This window comes from Canis lupus, chromosome 2, assembly GCF_048164855.1.
Source record: "Canis lupus baileyi chromosome 2, mCanLup2.hap1, whole genome shotgun sequence".
Taxonomy (NCBI): Eukaryota; Metazoa; Chordata; class Mammalia; order Carnivora; family Canidae; genus Canis; species Canis lupus.
This window is the reverse complement of record NC_132839.1, coordinates 1,688,273-1,707,673: the sequence shown is the minus strand read 5'-3', so window position 1 is coordinate 1,707,673 and position 19,401 is coordinate 1,688,273. Positions and strand designations below refer to the sequence as shown.

The following is a 19,401-nucleotide window of genomic DNA, read 5'->3' as shown; positions in this document are numbered from 1 at the left end:
GGCAGAGGGGCACTCGGTGCTGATCGGGAAAGATGTGCCATCGCCTTCGGGCGCCAGAGGTATGATCCCTTTTTGGTAAAAAAGAAAGTCAGCTATTCAAATATGTTCCCCCCCAAGAAGAATACACCAGAAACGACTAACGCTGGCCGGCCTTGGGGAGAACTGGGCCCCCCAGCCCCCGGCTTCCATGAGGCACAGTCCACACATCACCCTGGGATAGGTCTCGAGTGTAAGGTGCGGTGGTTCGGGGCGAAGGGAGTCCCCCCGCCAGGCTGTGTAGCACACTCCTCCCTCGCACACTCCTCCCTTGTGTATTTATTCCTGCGTGTGCGTGAAAACGTTACAGTCCACGCTTAACCAGAGTGGTCATTTTCTTTCCATATATAGGTCTCCCTTTTTTAAGAAAAAAAAAAAAAAACCCACCAGGGAGGCTGTTCGGTGGGAGCACGGGCAACACCGGTCTCCCCCCCCCCCCCCCAAGAACGTGCCCTTGTGCATCCAGGGACACCAGAACCGGGCTCGGTGGATGGAGCAGCGGAGCCGGGCCACGAGGCCAGGCCAGGGGACACCCCGAGCCCGTCGCCGCCGCCCGCGAGCCTGGAGCCTGTTTCTGAAGCCGTTGCCCTGGGAGGCCGGGCCGACGCCCAGGACCCGCTGAACAGGCCCCGGCGGGCGCGGCCACGGTCCCAGGAGCGCAGGCGGGCGCAGGGCGGACCCAGGAGTCGGCAAGGCGCGGCCCCGGCCGGAGGAGGGCGCCGGAGGGCACCGGAGGGCACCGGAGCGCCCGGAGGCCCCTGCCCAGGAGGAGAGCCGCGGAGGGGGCGCCCGCGATCGCACGGAGGGTTTAACGCCGCCCCACAGCGGCTGGGGGTGCATTCTGTGTCAAAGGGTTCATGCCTCTGAAAAGATGATTTAGGAGGAGGGCGAGACGGCGGAAGAGCGCGGTCCCCAGTCACCTCCCCACCAAATTACCGAGACGACCTTCACCTCATCCTGAAAATCTACGAATTCGGCCTGAGATTTAAAGAGAGACCAGGGAATGCTACAGTGAGAAGAGTTCGCGCTTCTATCGAGGTAGGAAGACGGGGGAAAAAGAAATAAAGGAACAAAAGGCCTCCAGGGGGAGGGGCCCGCGAGGAGCCGGGCTGAGGCCGGGGGGAGTGTCCCCAGGACAGGAGAGCCCCGTCCCGGAGGAGCAGGAGCTGCACCGACCTTCCCGGGGGAAAGGGGCTCGTGGGGAGGTGGAGCAGGACCCAGGAGGGCGGGGATGCTCTCGGGCTCCCCGGGGACACTAACAGACACCGCCCCGGGAGAGTGACTGAGCTCCCTAAGGGCTGCAGCGCACGGGGGACCCGGAGCAGCTCGGGGGGGCTCGGGGGCGGCTCCGCGGAGGGGGCTGCGGGGCGGGAGCAGCTCGGGGGGCTCGGGGGCAGCTCCGCGGAGGGGGCTGCGGGGCGGGAGCAGCTCGGGGGCTCGGGCGGCGGCTCCGCGGAGGGGGCTGCGGGGCGGGAGCAGCTCGGGGGGCTCGGGGGCGGCTCCGCGGAGGGGGCTGCGGGGCGGGAGCAGCTCGGGGGGCTCGGGGGCGGCTCCGCGGAGGGGGCTGCGCGGCCCGGGAGCGCGAATCCACCAGCGCAGGCTCCGGAGCACAGGGCGCCGGACACAGCCCAGGATCCCGCCTCCCCCGGGACTGGCAGAGGCCGGGAGGGCCCAGGACAGCGAGGACGCTCCTGCCCCAGCTGAGCAGATCAGCGGCCCCGCCCCCCCCTCCCCGCCAGCATCCAGGCCCTGCAGACGGAGAGCTCTGTGGTGACTGCGGGGGCTGACTCCACGGCTCCAGACCTGGCCCTGCCACTGCGGTTGTTCCTCCTGTGGCCTCACGGGGTAAACTATCCCCACTGAGCCCTGCACCAGGCAGGGGCAGAGCAGCTCCCCCAAGTGCTAACACCTGAAAATCAGCACAGCAGGCCCCTCCCCCAGAAGACCAGCTGGACGGACAAGTTCCAGGGGAAGCCAAGGGACGTGAAGTACACAGAATCAGAAGATACTCCGTCATGGCTTTTGTTTTGTTTTGGGTTTTTTTTTTTCTTTTTTGCTTTTTGATTTCTGATTGCTTCCCCCACCCTTTTTTGTTTTTCACCTTTCTTATTCTTTTTCTTTCTCTTTTTCTTCTTTTTCCTTTTTTTCTTCCTTTTTTCTTTTTTCTTTTTCTCTTTTCTTTCCTTCTCTCTCTTTTTCTCCTTTTCCCAATACAACTTGTTTTTGGCCACTCTGCACTGAGCAAAATGACTAGCAGGAAAACCTCACCTCAAAAGAAAGAATCAGAAACAGTCCTCTCTCCCACAGAGTTACAAAATCTGGATTACAATTCAATGTCAGAAAGCCAATTCAGAAGCACTATTATACAGCTACTGGTGGCTCTAGAAAAAAGCATAAAGGACTCAAGAGACTTCATGACTGCAGAATTTAGAGCTAATCAGGCAGAAATTAAAAATCAATTGAATGAGATGCAATCCAAACTAGAAGTCCTAACAACGAGTGTTAACGAGGTGGAAGAACGAGTGAGTGACATAGAAGACAAGTTGATGGCAAAGAGGGAAACTGAGGAAAAAAGAGACAAACAATTAAAAGACCATGAAGATAGAATAAGGGAAATAAACGACAGCCTGAGGAAGAAAAACCTACGTTTAATTGGGGTTCCCGAGGGTGCCGAAAGGGACAGAGGGCCAGAATATGTATTTGAACAAATTCTAGCTGAAAACTTTCCTAATCTGGGAAGGGAAACAGGCATTCAGATCCAGGAAATAGAGAGATCTCCCCCTAAAATCAATAAAAACCGTTCAACACCTCGACATTTAATAGTGAAGCTTGCAAATTCCAAAGATAAAGAGAAGATCCTTAAAGCAGCAAGAGACAAGAAATCCCTGACCTTTATGGGGAGGAATATTAGGGTAACAGCAGACCTATCCACAGAGACCTGGCAGGCCAGAAAGGGCTGGCATGATATATTCAGGGTCCTAAATGAGAAGAACATGCAACCAAGAATACTTTATCCAGCAAGGCTCTCAGTCAAAATGGAAGGAGAGATCAAGAGCTTCCAAGACAGGCAGGAACTGAAAGAATATGTGACCTCCAAACCAGCTCTGCAAGAAATTTTAAGGGGGACTCTTAAAATTCCCCTTTAAAAGAAGTTCAGTGGAACAATCTACAAAAACAAGGACTGAATAGATACCATGATGACCCTAAACTCATATCTTTAAATAGTAACTCTGAACGTGAACGGGCTTAATGACCCCATCAAAAGGCGCAGGGTTTCAGACTGGATAAAAAAGCAGGACCAATCTATTTGCTGTCTACAAGAGACTCATTTTAGACAGAAGGACACCTACAGCCTGAAAATAAAAGGTTGGAGAACCATTTACCATTCAAATGGTCCTCAAAAGAAAGCAGGGGTAGCCATCCTCATATCAGATAAACTAAAGTTTACCTCAAAGACTGTAGTGAGAGATGAAGAGGGACACTATATCATACTTAAAGGATCTATGCAACAAGAGGACTTAACAATCCTCAATATATATGCCCCAAATGTGGGACCTGCCAAATATTTAAATCAATTAATAACCAAAATGAAGAAATGCTTAGATAATAATACACTTACACTTGGTGACTTCAATGTAGCTCTTTCTACCCTCGATAGGTCTTCTAAGCACAACATCTCCAAAGAAACGAGAGCTTTAAATGATACACTGGACCAGATGGATTTCACAGATATCTACAGAACTTTACATCCAAACTCAACTGAATACACATTCTTCTCAAGTGCACATGGAACTTTCTCCAAAATAGACCACATACTGGGTCACAAATCGGGTCTGAACCGATACCAAAAGATTGGGATCGTCCCCTGCATATTCTCAGACCATAATGGCTTGAAATTAGAACTAAATCACAACAGGAAGTTTGGAAGGACCTCAAACACGTGGAGGTTAAGGAACATCCTGCTAAAAGATGAAAGGGTCAACCAGAAAATTAAGGAAGAATTAAAAAGATTCATGGGAACTAATGAGAATGAAGATACAAGCATTCAAAATCTTTGGGACACAGCAAAAGCAGTCCTAAGGGGGAAATACATCGCAATACAAGCATCCATTCAAAAACTGGAAAGAACTCAAATACAAAAGCTAACCTTACACATAAAGGAGCTAGAGAAAAAACAGCAGACAGATCCTACACCCAGCAGAAGAAGAGAGTTAATTAAGATTCGAGCAGAACTCAACGAAATTGAGACCAGAAGAACTGTGGAACAGATCAACAAAACCAGGAGTTGGTTCTTTGAAAGAATTAATAAGATAGATAAACCATTAGCCAACCTTATTAAAAAGAAGAGAGAGGAGACTCAAATTAATAAAATCATGAATGAGAAAGGAGAGATCACTACCAACACCAAGGAAATACAAACGATTTTAAAAACATATTATGAACAGCTATACGCCAATAAATTAGGCAATCTAGAAGAAATGGACGCATTCCTGGAAAGCCACAAACTACCAAAACTGGAACAGGAAGAAATAGAAAACCTGAACAGGCCAATATCCAGGGAGGAAATTGAAGCAGTCATCAAAAACCTCCCAAGACACAAAAGTCCAGGGCCAGATGGCTTCCCAGGGGAATTCTATCAAACGTTTAAAGAAGAAATCATACCTATTCTACTAAAGCTGTTTGGAAAGATAGAAAGAGATGGAGCACTTCCAAATTCATTCTATGAGGCCAGCATCACCTTAATTCCAAAACCAGACAAAGACCCCACCAAAAAAGGAGAATTACGCACCGATATCCCTGATGAACATGGATGCAAAAATTCTCAACAAGATACTAGCCAATCGGATCCAACAATACATTAAGAAAATTATTCACCATGACTAAGTAGGATTTATCCCCGGGACACAAGGCTGGTTCAACACTCGTAAAACAATCAATGTGATTCATCATATCAGCAAGAGAAAAACCAAGAACCATATGATCTTCTCATTAGATGCAGAGAAAGCATTTGACAAAATACAGCATCCATTCCTGATCAAAACTCTTCAGAGTGTAGGGATAGAGGGAACTTTCCTCGACATCTTAAAAGCCATCTACGAGAAGCCCACAGCAAATCTCATTCTCAATGGGGAAGCACTGGGAGCCTTTCCCCTAAGATCAGGAACAAGACAGGGATGTCCACTCTCACCACTGCTGTTCAACATAGTACTGGAAGTCCTAGCCTCAGCAATCAGACAACAAAAAGACACTAAAGGCATTCAAATTGGCAAAGAAGTAGTCAAACTCTCCCTCTTCGCCAAATGACATGATACTCGACATAGAAAACCCACAAGCCTCCACCCCAAGATTGCTAGAACTCATACAGCAATTTGGCAGCGTGGCAGGATACAAAATCAATGCCCAGAAATCAATGGCATTTCTATACACTAACAATGAGACTGAAGAAAGAGAAATTAAGGAGTCAATCCCATTTACAATTGCACCCAAAAGCATATGATACCTAGGAATAAACCTAACCAATGAGGTAAAGGATCTATACCCTCAAAACTATAGAACACTTCTGAAAGAAATTGAGGAAGACACAAAGAGATGGAAAAATATTCCATGCTCATGGATTGGCAGAATTAATATTGTGAAAATGTCAATGTTACCCAGGGCAATATACACGTTTAACGCAATCCCTATCAAAATACCATGGACTTTCTTCAGAGAGTTAGAACAAATTATTTTAAGATTTGTGTGGAATCAGAAAAGACCTTGAATAGCCAGGGGAATTTAAAAAAAGAAAACCATATCTGGGGACATCACAATGCCAGATTTCAGGTTGTACTACAAAGCTGTGGTCATCAAGACAGTGTGGTACTGGCACAAAAACAGACACATAGATCAATGGAACAGAATAGAGAACCCAGAAGTGGACCCTGAACTTTATGGTCAACTAATATTCGATAAAGGAGGAAAGACTATCCATTGGAAGAAAGACAGTCTCTTCAATAAATGGTCCTGGGAAAATTGGACATCCACATGCAGAAGAATGAAACTAGACCACTCTCTTGCACCATACACAAAGATAAACTCAAAATGGATGAAAGATCTAAATGTGAGACAAGATTCCATCAAAATCCAAGGAAGAACACAGGCAACACCCTTTTTGAACTCGGCCACAGTAAATTCTTGCAAGATACATCCACGAAGGCAAAAGAAACAAAAGCAAAAATGAACTATTGGGACTTCATCAAGATAAGAAGCTTTTGCACAGCAAAGGATACAGTCAACAAAACTCAAAGACAACCTACAGAATGGGAGAAGATATTTGCAAATGATGTATCAGATAAAGGGCTAGTTTCCAAGATCTATAAAGAACTTATTAAACTCAACACCAAAGAAACAGACAATCCAATCATGAAATGGGCAAAAGACATGAAGAGAAATCTCAAAGAGGAAGACATAGACATGGCCAACATGCATATGAGAAAATGCTGTGCATCACTTGCCATCAGGGAAATACAAATCAAAACCACAATGAGATACCACCTCACACCAGTGAGAATGGGGCAAATTAACAAGGCAGGAAACCACAAATATTGGAGAGGATGCGGAGAAAAGGGAACCCTGTTACACTGTTGGTGGGAATGTGAACTGGTGCAGCCACTCTGGAAAACTGTGTGGAGGTTCCTCAAAGGGTTAAAAATAGACCTGCCCGATGACCCAACAATTGCACTGTTGGGGATTTACCCCAAAGATACAGATGCAATGAAACGCCAGGGCACCTGCACCCTGATGTTTATAGCAGCAATGGCCACGATAGCCAAACTGTGGAAGGAGCCTCGGTGTCCAACGAAAGATGAATGGATAAAGAAGCTGTGGTTTATGTATACAATGGAATATTCCTCAGCTATTAGAAATGACAAATACCCACCATTTGCTTCAACGTGGATGGAACTGGAGGGTATTATGCTGAGTGAAGTAAGTCAGTCGGAGAAGGACAAACATTACATGTTCTCATTCATTTGGGGAATATAAATAATAGTGAAAGGGAATATAAGGGAAGGGAGAATAAATGTGTGGGAAATATCAGAAAGGGAGACAGAACATAAAGACTCCTAACTCTGGGAAACAAACTAGGTGTGGTGGAAGGGGAGGAGGGTGGGGGGTGGGGGTGAATGGGTGTGGGGCACTTGAGGGGATGAGCACTGGTTGTTATTTTGTATGTTGACAAATTGAACACCAATTAAAAATAAATATATTATATATTAAAAAAAGTGGTCAAATTCTTCCAAGCAATTAAGGGGGGAGCCTGTGGCCCAGAGCTAAAAATGGCAGGGATTTGAGGATAATGGCATTTGCAAAGTTATTATCATAAAGCTTTTCCTCTAAGTTTTGGTCCCTGCTGCTTTCTCAGGTCCACTGTGAGACATAGGTTGTAAGCTTTACTGCTTTACCCCAATACCTGGATCGGGCCTGGAAAAGAGGAGGCAGGCACTGGAAGAATCAGTCACAGAGAAGGATGTTGTTATAGGCTGGGTCATGCTCTCCAAAAATTCATTATGTTCAAATCCCAACCTCCAACACCTTAGGAGGTAACCATGTTTGGCCATCACTTATTTGAAGTGGTGATTAAGTTAAAATGCGGCCAATGGAGTGGGGTCCTATTCTAATAGGACTCGTGTCCTTATAAGAAAAAGAGATTCCAAGGATGTGTATAACCAGAGGAAAGACCATGTGAGGACACTGCAAGAAGGTGGCCTCCAAGCCAAGGAGAGAGGCCTCAAAACCAAACCTGCCAACATCTTCATCTTGGACTTCTGGCCTCCAGAACTGTGGGAAACAGTGATTGTTGCTTATACCAACCAGGGTGCAGTACTCTGCTATGGCAGCTCTAGCAACTAATATAAGATGTGAATAAATATCCATGTTTCATTACAAAATAGTACTACCAAATTTTAAAAACTGCCAGTTATTTTTGTATGCTAAAATTCCTGTCCCTTTTATTGATTACTTCTTTTGTTTTGGATATTGTATATGCCACATTTGTATTGTATTATATTTACAGTAATTCACAATAGATTTGATTTTGCTATTCTAAGATGCTTCCTGTTTTGTTTTCTAAATATAACCAACTGAATTTTTCGAAGGGTGTTTTAGGAAAGATGACATTTAGATCTCAAATTCCACATGCTGACCCAGCAAATTCAACCCAAGACCCTGCATCTTTCTCACAGATATGTTTAGGCTGATTAATTAGATGCTTACCACTTCAAGTATCTGACCTTGATGAAATTAATATAATGAAATACTAAAATATGATTAAATATTAAATTTCCTTAATAGTTATAAAAAAAATAAAAAGATAATTAAAAAAATATGACTCTGCTGCACACCCAGGGCCGGCCTGCAGGGACCCGCGTGCGCGCATCCCCGTGAACAGAAACCTGGGCCCCAAAGGCCGTAGTTACAGAATATACGGCCTCAATGTGACACCCGGCGACTGCAGAAGATCCCTGCTGGTAAGACCGGGGCCCCCGAAAACACAGGGGGCCCCGAAGCCATGGAAAGCCCTCGGGACACAAGGGCACGTCAGAGCGTGCGAGACGCAACACGCTCCCGACCCTGAGGAGCTCCAGCTCTTGGAAGGTCGGCGGTCGACCCTTTTCTTCAAATCAATGCCTCTCTGCCTTTTTCTTTTTAAGGTGAAAATATAAAGAAAAAAAAAAGTTCTAAAATCCCTGGCAAGTCAAAGGCGGGCAAAATGGAGTATGAAGATGTGATGTACTTAGAGTCCGTATCGACCGAAAAGTCCCCAGGGTTAAAGGGGGAGTCTGGCCGCACCCACAACACCCACATCCCCACCCTGGGGCCCGAGCTCATCCCTGGGGCCCCGCGCCCAGCCACCCCAGGATGCCACAGCACCTCCAACACCCCTGAACAAAATTAACACGAAATACCTACTGTTGATCAGTTCTTTGTGTTCAGCGAGGGTTCTTGCAGGATCCAGCCAATACTGTGAGGGGGGAAAAAGGGTAATTGTACGCGTTAGTTGTTTTTCAACAGCCTTCACTTCAAGCATGCTTGCAAAGTATTATTTTAAACGACATTGAAATAATAAATATTTGGCTTATCGCATGCACAGAAAAATGCAGGTGAGAGCTTGCTGCAGCTCAGACACCAAGAGCAAGACGTTGATGCTCAGAGAGGAGCAGAGGAGGGAACAGCGCTCACAGGCCTTCGAGGACGCTCCCCTAGCGACCCAGATCAGGAACACCCAGGTGCTGGCGAAGGCGGCCTGCGAAGCCTCCCCACCCCCCGACCACCCCGAAGGCCCTGCACCCGCTGCTCCTCATGGGATGCGCTCATCCTCCTCGCTCCCCGTCCCACCCCTTCCAGGCAGCACCGACGGGCACCAGGAAGGGGCTGCAGGAAACCAAGGAGAGGCGCTCAGCGCAGCAGCCGAGCATTGGCGTCCCAAACTCTGTATCTAAATCAATACAATTTTTATTCTCGACCTAAAATTTTCAACACGAGCACATAGGGGTTTTTTTATTTAAATTCAATGAGCCAGCATTCCAGTTTTCAACAATTCATCAGCTGCATATAACGCCCAGGGCTCATCACATCACAGAGCACATAGTTTTTTAAAAAATCTGGAACATCAGTACCCTTAGGATGTTTTTTAAGTAAGAACAGGTCTGGGGAAGCCTGGGGGGATCAGTGGTTGAGCATCTGCCTTGGACCCAGGGCATGACCCCTGGGTCCTGGGATCGAGTCCTGCGTTGGGCTCCCCACAGGGAGCCTCCTTCTCCCTCTGCCTGGGTCTCTGCCTCTCTCTGGGTCTCTCATGAATAAATAAATAAAATCTTAAAAAAAAAAAAAACAGGTCTGGAGGGTGAGCTGGTGATGTCGGTTCTGAACACGCTGCATCGCGGATCCCACCTGAGACACGTGCAAGAACACTCTTACTCTAGAGCCAATACTTGCCACCACTTGATAGCCCCGGTCTGCATGTTTTCTGCAGGCTTCTGGAGGCCTGACTACCGTCCCTTAAAGCAGCTACTATCAATGTCACCACTTCATAAATGGGGATACTGAGGCACAGAAAAGTCAGGAGGGTCGCCCGATGCCGTACAGCTGTCCCAGACGTTGGGGTATAGATGACTGCAGACAGTCTGGATAAAGAGTCTGCTCCTGCTTCCTGAGACGTGTGGGGGTGGAGATGTACCTGGGGGATCACCTGAGCCCTCGATGCACCTGGGGGATCACCTGAACCCTCGACAGGCATAGAGATATGGAGCCGACGGAGGAGTGGGAGAGTGCGGCATACCCGACAGTGGGAAATGAGAGCTCCGCCCGGGCAGGGGCTCCGGCACAGTCTAAGCTACACGGTGTAATGGTCTGAGGTCAGAATAAGTCACAGCCTTCACCCCTCACAGTTGTTTTTCTCGTGATACGAACTTCTAAGAGCCTCCCTCCCGGCAACTCTCAAAGGACCAACACAGCGGAATCCACTGCAGTCATCATGCTGAGCACTGATCCCCAGACCTCATAACTGGGAGGTCTCACTTTCTGTCCACCTTAACCCCCTCCGCTCCCCACGCCCTGGAAGCCACCAGTCTGTTCTCTGCATCTAGGAGCCTGGTGTTTGCTTCTATTTTTTTATTTTTATTTTTTTAAAGAATCAATCGATTGATTGATTGATGATTGATTGATTGGAGAGAGAAGGTGCACGTGCAGGGGGCGGGGGGGAGGGAATCCTGCAGCTGACTCCGCACTGAGTGTGAAGCTGGGTGCAGGTCTCCATCCTACCCACGCTAGGATCATGGCCCGCGCTAAAGTCAAGAGTCAGATGCTTAACTACGCCACCGGGGGCCGCTCTGCTTTTCAGACTCCACGTATACGTAAGATTATACAGTGTTTGCCGTCCTCTGTCTTATTTCCTTAGGCTCAATGCACTCAAGGTCCATCCGTGTTGTCACAAGCAGCCTATGAAATATGCCATTTTTACAACTGCATGATATTCCATCCTGTATACGTGTTATATCTATAATCAATCCATGACACACGAGTGTGTGTGTGTGTGGATATATATATATATATTATATATATATATATAATATATATATATTTATATATATATAAAAATCCCACATCTCCATTCATCCATTGATAGATGCTCAAGCTGTTTCCATGTCCTGACTAGCAAAGTGTCGATCTGTAATAATCCAGCAGGACAGACTTCCTGTCTTCCTTTCAAACACAGAGAACTCACATCATCACTCACACATCTTATCAGTCATTATGGACACTTGCCAGAACATGAGGTCAGAAAGTGAAACCTCACACTGCAAAATACAGTGAAATCAGGGTGCAAGAAAGAACACCCTTTACCCACAGCGGGGCCTGCCTGCTAGCACCCAGCGGAAGGGCCATCTCTGCTCAGTAACACTCCGAGTGTTTGGGGGCAGTGGGAAGGATACAGACAAGCACACGGTTTCATATTTTTGATGGAATTATTTCAGGGACAAATAGTGCCAGAAGCAGACACGTTACACGACCTGTATCCAGTTAGCGCGTCAGAAAAATGACTGACAAGACCATTATGGTGTTTAGGACGAGGCAAAGGAAAAGTCATCATCAAGACTAAATAGGGCTAAGCAGAAGAAAACCTGAAAAGGGGAAAAAGGGGGAACTGCTGTCATGGGAGCAAAATGAGATTTCAAGGACTCATCAGGGTCGATTGAACCCACAGGTCAAGAAAGGTAAGTGCTGCAAGTGTCACTTGGACTTAAGGGCGAGAGCCCCTGAGGACAGTTCCAGAGCCGGGATGGCTACCGACGCTGAACCCTGAGAGGTTTAGGAATGAACAGGCTTCGGGAAGTGGAGACCATGCTTCGTGGAGGTCATGTGTGACACGGAGGGATCAATATGGCAGCAGACGGATGAGTGCATGGGAGTGGGGTAGGGGCCCTTTAGCTGGGAGGGACCTGAGCATGCCCAGACCCTGAGCGCAAGGAGGGAAATGCGGGAGAGGCTAGAGATACAGGAAAGAGGTGGTAAGACCCAGGCCGGTGGCACTGGGCTCTTGCATCGCGAGACGGGAAGGAAGGGTGGGTGTGTGCAGAGGACCAAGGAGCTGGGGAGCTACCAGCTGGCTGTTTTTATTGTGTCGATGAAGGAGACAGGAGGTCCCTGGGGGGAAGAGGACAGTCACACACTGGTGCATCTCTAAGCTTCCCCGCCCCCCACCCCCGACCCCTGAAGTCATGGGGCAGGAGATCCAACATGCTCGTCCCCAAAGCCAAGCTGAATTTCATATCCTGAGAAAAGCTCTATGTATCGAACTTCTGCCCTTGACACAGCAATTTGTACAGGAGCCCCCAAGTCAGACAGGACGACTGTTCGTTTTGAAGCCAGAAGCAATTCTGGGACATCACACTTCTCATTACTGCCTTCCATACCAATTAGGGCGCATCTTCAGAAACCTCCAGAGGTCTTCAGGAGTCCAGAGCAGATTTGATCTTGCCTCTTCTATCCTCCCGACTGTTTCCTCCTTTCCCCTCCTCCACATTTATTTATTTATTTATTTATTTATTTATTTATTTATTTATTTATTTATTTATTTATTTATGATAGACATAGAGAGAAAGAGGCAGAGACACAGGCAGAGGGAGAAGCAGGCTCCACGCAGGGAGCCCGACATGGGACTCTATCCCGGGTCTCCATGATCGCGCCCTGGGCCAAAGGCAGGCGCTAAACTGCTGAGCCACTCGGGGATCCCCGTCCTCCACCTTTCTAAACAAGTACCACCAGCAGTAGTTTCCTCCAGCCTAGCTTTGACACGAAAGCCCTTCTCTAGATTCCGCACCTTATAATCTACAAAGAGCCTTCATGTTTTCTGTAATTTGGTCCCGTAGCCATCTCGAGAGTTAGCAGGGAGGGGAGGCATTATTCTCCTCAACATTCAGAAAAAAAAAAAAAAATACGTGACTTGAACATTCAGGACTCAGACTTGTATTGTGACTCCAAAGGCACTTACCTGTTCTACTTACAGCAACTTCGGAACACCCAAAGGAAGGCTCAAGTGTCTGACAGCCTCCGAGTCATTTCAAATTCCCCCGATTATTTAAGGAAGTCTGCATTGTAATTTCAACTCGCTGCCCATCATGAATAGGTCTCATCATCCCTCTCCCAGAGTAAGGAACCTAACTCATCTTGGAAAAGCCACTGATACTGCTCACAGACACCTGGGGATGCATGCACAGCCCTAACCACGGGCGAATCCTGAGTGCCTGCGGGAGGGTGTATACTATTATCATCGAGGCAAAATAACCCTCTTTCGGGTTTCTGCCGAATCGGTGAATCCAAACAAGAAAGCCCTTATATTTCCACTGAGCAAACAAAAATGCTTCCCACTGTACCCGTGCGTATGAGTCTCTTTTTGCAGCTGTAACAAATTACCATAAACTTGGCCTAAAACAACAGAAATTTACCATCTTATGATTCTCAAGGGTCAAAAGTCCAAAATGCTCTCATTGGGTGCAACGGACTGGAATGTTGGTGCCCTTCCCCACCAAATTCATATGCTGAAATCCTAATCCAAATACCTAATATGCTGGAATTTGAAGGTGGGGCCCTTGGGAGAGAATTAGGTCAGGAGAGTAGAGTCTTCACGAACGGGCTTAGTGCCTCACAGGACGAGGTCAGGGAGCGACCAAGTGCTCTTCTTTGCCACGTGAAGTCACAAGGAGAATTAGACTGTCTACAACCTGGGAGAGGGCCCTCACCCAAGCACGCTGGCACCCTAATCTCATTTTTCCAGCCTCCAAACTAAGAGAAATCCGTATTCCGTGTTCATGGCACCCAGTCTCGGGTGATTTGTTACAGCAGCCCAGCTCAGCCACAGGGCTGCGTTTCTTCTGGGAGCTCCAGGGCAAGACCTGCTTCCTTGCTTTTCTGGCCACTAGGAGCTGCGTGCACCCTCTGGATCAAGGCGCCCTTCCAGTAATCGCACGGGCTTGCCCTCTGCCTCCACTGTGACGCTCCCTCCGTCTTGTAGAAGGAGACTTCTCGTTACAGTGATCCTACGCCAATGACTTCGGGTGATCTCCCTGCACAAGACCCTGAGGCACACCTGCAAAGTCCCTTCTGCCGTGTACGGTGACGTTCACAGGTGCTGGGAACTGGGAGGCTAAGCCAAGAAAAGGCTGCGCACCGCGGTGAGCTGCGGAGCTACAGGCCTCAGGCCGAGAACGAGACGGTGCTTCTGCCGAGCGAGCCGTGAAGCTGGCAGCAGGTACTCCGGGAGCTCTGCTGTTCCACATCCAGGATCGGTACTTGAGGAAATTGTAAATATTTACAGCTAGTAAGTGGCAGGCTCCTTCAAGGAGTCGGGGACTCTTTGACTCTTACATGTGTTCATATAATCCCTCTCATCTACCTTAAATCAGGCTGGGAATTTTCTGTTCTGATGAACCAAGGCCCCGATTGAAAAAAAAACAAAAACAAAACAAAACAAAACAAAACAAAAACAAAGAGCTACATCCCCTGCAGAGACCAGTGTGGATCAAGACAGAACCAGGACAACACAGGCCAAAGCGGAGCAGAAAGTAGGCGATGCAGCCGCTAAGTGCTCTCCGTTTGTCTTTAGGGAAAGGAACCATGGTGCGTGACCCCCACTGTGACTCTTTAAGGGCCAGTCTGATACAATAAGCCTAAAGTAACACAGGCAGCACGGTGTTGATTCAGTCTCAAGAAGCATGTCTTCACTTCCTAGAGGGTCTTTCACAGACCCAACCTATGAAGTGAAGAAACCATGGTGCCCAGAGTGCCCCACACCAACCAAGTCGGCTGTCTCCATGGAGAGCTTCTCCCTACCCAGGCTTATTTCTGCCTCGCTGTTACTCTGCACACATAGGTGACACCTGAATCCTATGCATTTGTTGCATGAATGTCCCAGGACTTGGTTTTATGAAACCAACTAAGAAAACCTGTATGTTTCATTTAATATTCCAGACAGCAAACTCCCCTTCCCCTGAATTCCTAAGACTATGTGAAAAACAGAGAAGGCTCTAGCATCGGGCCTGCACATATCAGGCATTCTTTGCATTGCTACTGAGCAACTACATGAAGGCATAAATACGAGGCCTAAATAAACTCTCTTGCCACAGGTCAATCTGAGAAGTCAGCTTGTTGGAAAATAGCATCTAACTCCTCTCAACAAATCTTATGCAAGTTGCGTACAGAGGGAAGCCCTTAGTACCTTAAGTCTGTAGGACCTTTCCATCCTGCATCCATGTCAGGATACAATAGTGGCTGAAGGTGCCGGGGACATGACGACTCAGGTCTGAATTCCGGTCCTAACACTTGCTGGCTGTCTGACCTCGGGGAAGTGGCTTAACCTTTTTAGCTTCCGTTTCTTCATTGCTGACGGTAGGGTGATAATATTTAGTTTGCACAGTTGTTTTGAGCACGTAATGACAGCATATGAAAATGTTCCACAGTTTCTGATGCATCACGACGAGGATGGTGATGGGTGGTGGTGGTGATGACACATCTAGATCCAGCCTCTTGGCTACCCTGCTCCTCCAGGACAAACAAGTTCCCGGCTCCTGGGAGGTCCATGTGTCCCAGGGACACGCCCTCCGCTCACACCTAGACACAGTTTGGCCTCAAGGCATGATCCACTGCCAGGGAGAAGGGGAACAGGAACCTGGGGCTTCCTGCTGGTGTCCCTCTTCCTTTTACCCCTAGCTCTTCTCCTTCTCTTTATCTGCCTCAAGAGTTGACCTAAGACGTCCCTCTTAGGGCCTCAAAGTCTTTTCCACATAGATCTTATTTTAAAGATGGTTACAAAGCTTTAAAAGTAAACTTTTTGATGCAGAAAAGGAGCAAACCAATACACAAAATCCAATCTAATGGATTGTAATTCAGGCAAATTCATGGAAATCGTTATTTTTAAAGACAAAAATTTTTCGCTGCATCCTGTGCCATTCTAACACAGGGTTATTTTTTAAACATTTGCTGTAAGTAACAGAGGGCTATGTGGGCCTGCTCCTACTAACACAGAGAAAAGGTAGAGAAATAGGATTTGGGTTCATAGACAACGTCCCTAGAAGCAAAGCTGTGCCTTGGGTGGTTGCTCTTCTGGAATGAAGGGCCTTCATTGGCCTTTTCCTTGAAGGAAATCCTTAGTTCTGCCTCAATGCCCAAGAGAAGCAAATCAGTAACGGAACCACCTTTCTTACCCTGGTACACGATCAGCCCTCCAGTATGCTTTGACGAGATGATTACCTGGGAGAGGGGCAAGTTTTCATGACCTCTTTACAGCTTCTTACAGTTAAATATATATAATATATATTATATATATTTATAATATATATTTATAACAATAATATATATTAAAAATAAATATATATTAAGTATATTTATATATACATTTATGACAATACATTTGAACATGAAAAGACTAGGGAATGTCTACAAATCACCTCTATTTTGTCTTCGTTCACTAGAAAGAACTAAACTCAGGAGGCAAAGAACAGTTTTATGTGATTTGCACACCTGATGCTCTTACAGTATCCAAAAAACATGACAAGAGCTTTCTCCTTCTAACTGTAATTTCTTCTAAAACCTGCATTGCAACCATATCACAAATGCCAACCCTCAGGAATAAAGGTAAGAGGAGAAAAAAAATTTGGTTTTAATATAAGCCCCAGAAAACTGTGAATCAATACCAATTGCTAATTCTTTTTGCAATGATACAGTCCATTGTTCAAATTCTCTGGCAGGGCACCTGGGTGGCTCAATCGAAATTCTTTCTCTGGCTTTTCATTTATATTTTTCTTCCTTTGCAAAGTTTGAAAAAGAGAGAGAGAGAGATGAGGTGTACATAATTTTAGCAAGACAGTCAATCTTTCCAGCGAAGTCTGACATACTAGATAAGATCAGGAAACAGTAGTTTTCTCTACTAGGAAAAATGTTCTTTCAAAACTATGAATGAAATGCAAGACAGCTTCTATAGCCTTCAACTCAACCTTTGAGTAAAGAGTCACAGTCCCTGACCTACGGCCTGTGCAGGACACAAGTCTGGGCGCTCCTGAAGATGCCCGTTTCCCTTCCCTTGAAGCGTGCCTTAATGGCCGTTTGCCTTTAGAAAGCCTCTCCTTCCTATGGAAAGCCAACCAACACACACCCCACTTTTTATTCCTGCTTTGTGAAATCCTCTGTGAAACAAAACAGATTATGAAAGTGGCTCAGGGAAAACCACAAGTTACCACCGTCAAGAGCGTCTCTTCTCACCCTAGCACATTCCTGTGACAGGGCACAAAGACCCCACCCAGACCATCAGGTGCCTCGCTGAACAGACCCCGCGTGGCCCCATGGAGACCCGGAGAACTGATGAAGTAGGAAGAGGAAATCTTGACCCCAACAGGCATTGAGTAACACACAAAGCAGAAGTCAAACAGGGTCTCTAAGGTGGGCGTGGAAGTGCTCTGCATAGTAAGACGGTGTCGGAGGGTAAGACCGTCCTTATGCTGAACTAAAGGCACCGGTGAATGTCCTTTCATACCCCAAACTGCCACCTCCAAAGTCTTTGTCCCCCACTCATTACTGAAGAAGTAGCTGTTCACCTGACACCACACAGCGTCCACCAGCCAAGGTCGTGAGCATCTTAGCAACTCTGCCATCCAAGCAGCTAGGAAGAGGCTACATCCTCACGATCAACATCGAACACCAAAGCTTTGGTTTCTTTTATTACCCTTACTCCTTCAAGCCCATGAGCGGAAACTGCTACTTACTTATTTTATAGTTATTCATTCAGCTTCTAAAACTTAGATAAGCACCTTTGTACACTGTGTTTTTTTCTCTTTAACCATTGATTTCCCAAAAGGCAGGTGAGCAGTAACTGCGGCTCCGCGAGACCAGCCACTTGCCTCCCAACTTGCCTCAGTGGCTCATTCAGTTCTCCTAACAGCATAGAGGGAACGTCCTCTCTGACAGGGGTGCAGACAGGAAGACCTGGGACGTGTTCTGCAAAGAGGAGCGCACACCTGACTCTACAGACTTTTGGCAAAAGAGGAAAAAAAACGCAAAAAGCGACAGTAAGGAAAAACACGTTCAAAGTTCCCAAAGCCATTTCCAGTTACGAAGAAATGACGTGCCTAAAAGCACGTCGGGGAAGGCCCGAGAGAGGCTGAAATGTTTAGCCACGTGGCCTCGGAGGGAGGCGCGGTACTCACTGTCTGATGGCTTCTGTCGCAGTAACGCAGCCCAAAGTAGTCGATCTCCACCAGGTTTACGTGACGGAACACGTGGTCGAGGACGACGGAGCCTTTCGTTGACTTCTGCAAAAATAATCCACAGTCTTAGTTTCTCCAAAGACGCGGGCCGCGGTCCCTACCAGCTCGTCCTCTATTAGCTGCACCCGCGGTTCCTTCGGTTCTGCCTCGATTACAAAGCAAAGTAGGGTTTCACATAAAGTGTATTAAAGAAATTCCCTTGAAAAATTATTTTTAAATTGCAGTAGGTTTTTAATTAACATAAGCTTTTTTCCTTAGGAGATTGTAAATTATCTTCAGGACAAATTTCTCTTAATAAAGACAATCTCTTATGTGAAGAGCATCTGATGGATTCCTCAAAACCCACTCACTGTGGTTAAAATCCCACAGTTCTTTCGATTTAAAGACCAGTTTTCACCTACTGCTGTTACTCTCACAATTAACACAGCAGAGACGCAGAATTAAAATAACAATAGCTACGGCTTTTATTTTTAACCCATAGCTAAAAAGTGGCCGAAGTTAACGTCCTGAGAAGCCCTGGTGAAGAAATCCTACTTTATCTCCTGCATGTAAGCACGGATACAAAGGGAACATCCCCCGGCTGCTGGCCAAGAGCCAATAGGTTAACTCCCAGTGACGGCATATTACCTGGCCAGCGGACTAGGGGTCGCACAGGTATGACTGGAGGGAGAGAAGGCCCGAGAAATCACACATGGTGTCAGCGAAGCAGGCCTTCCCCAGGGAGTCACCAACATGCACTTGCTCACCCCCGGGGAGTACCTGGCCCGGCACTGCTTCTAGAAAATTGATTTGAGATGTAAGGGCAATGTCTGGACTAAAGGCCTCATCGTACGGCTAAGAGGTGATGGAAGCAGATGCTGGTGACAAATCCCAGAGGTGTTTGTGTTCTCTGCTCAGTCCCCGTGGTGAAACCTCATCAGGGTCTTCCTCACACTCCGCTAGACAATTCACAGAGGCCCCGCCACGACGGACCTCTGGTTTGGGACGTGTATCCCTGAAGCAGCAGTGCCACGCACGGGACCTGTCTCTGTGCTCATGTCCTCCCGTGACGAGCCAGGTCCACGACTGGATG

General features: G+C 47.2%; 1 protein-coding gene and 1 long non-coding RNA gene across 7 annotated transcripts in view; one reads left to right on the top strand and one right to left on the bottom strand.

Moving 5' to 3' along the window:
• Positions 1-19,401, bottom strand: part of EPB41L4A (erythrocyte membrane protein band 4.1 like 4A) — a 180,848-nt gene that overhangs the window by 88,961 nt on the left and 72,486 nt on the right. The window contains exons 2-3 of the mRNA XM_072787912.1: positions 18,270-18,374; positions 8,986-9,037 (exon numbers count right to left, since the gene is read on the bottom strand). Coding sequence (XP_072644013.1) covers positions 8,986-9,037; positions 18,270-18,374 — 157 coding nt within the window. The remainder of the gene's footprint in view (positions 1-8,985; positions 9,038-18,269; positions 18,375-19,401) is intronic.
• The window catches only part of LOC140611123 (uncharacterized), a 32,140-nt gene continuing 13,432 nt past the window's right edge, over positions 694-19,401 (top strand). For 3 of the 6 annotated variants that reach the window (XR_012012466.1, XR_012012464.1, XR_012012461.1), the window contains exons 1-2: positions 694-1,074; positions 16,542-16,704. This is a non-coding gene — a long non-coding RNA (uncharacterized lncRNA). Of the gene's footprint in view, positions 1,075-16,541; positions 16,705-17,448; positions 18,984-19,401 lie in introns of those variants that run through there. The other 3 variants (XR_012012473.1, XR_012012471.1, XR_012012469.1) reach the window with 2 other exon arrangements.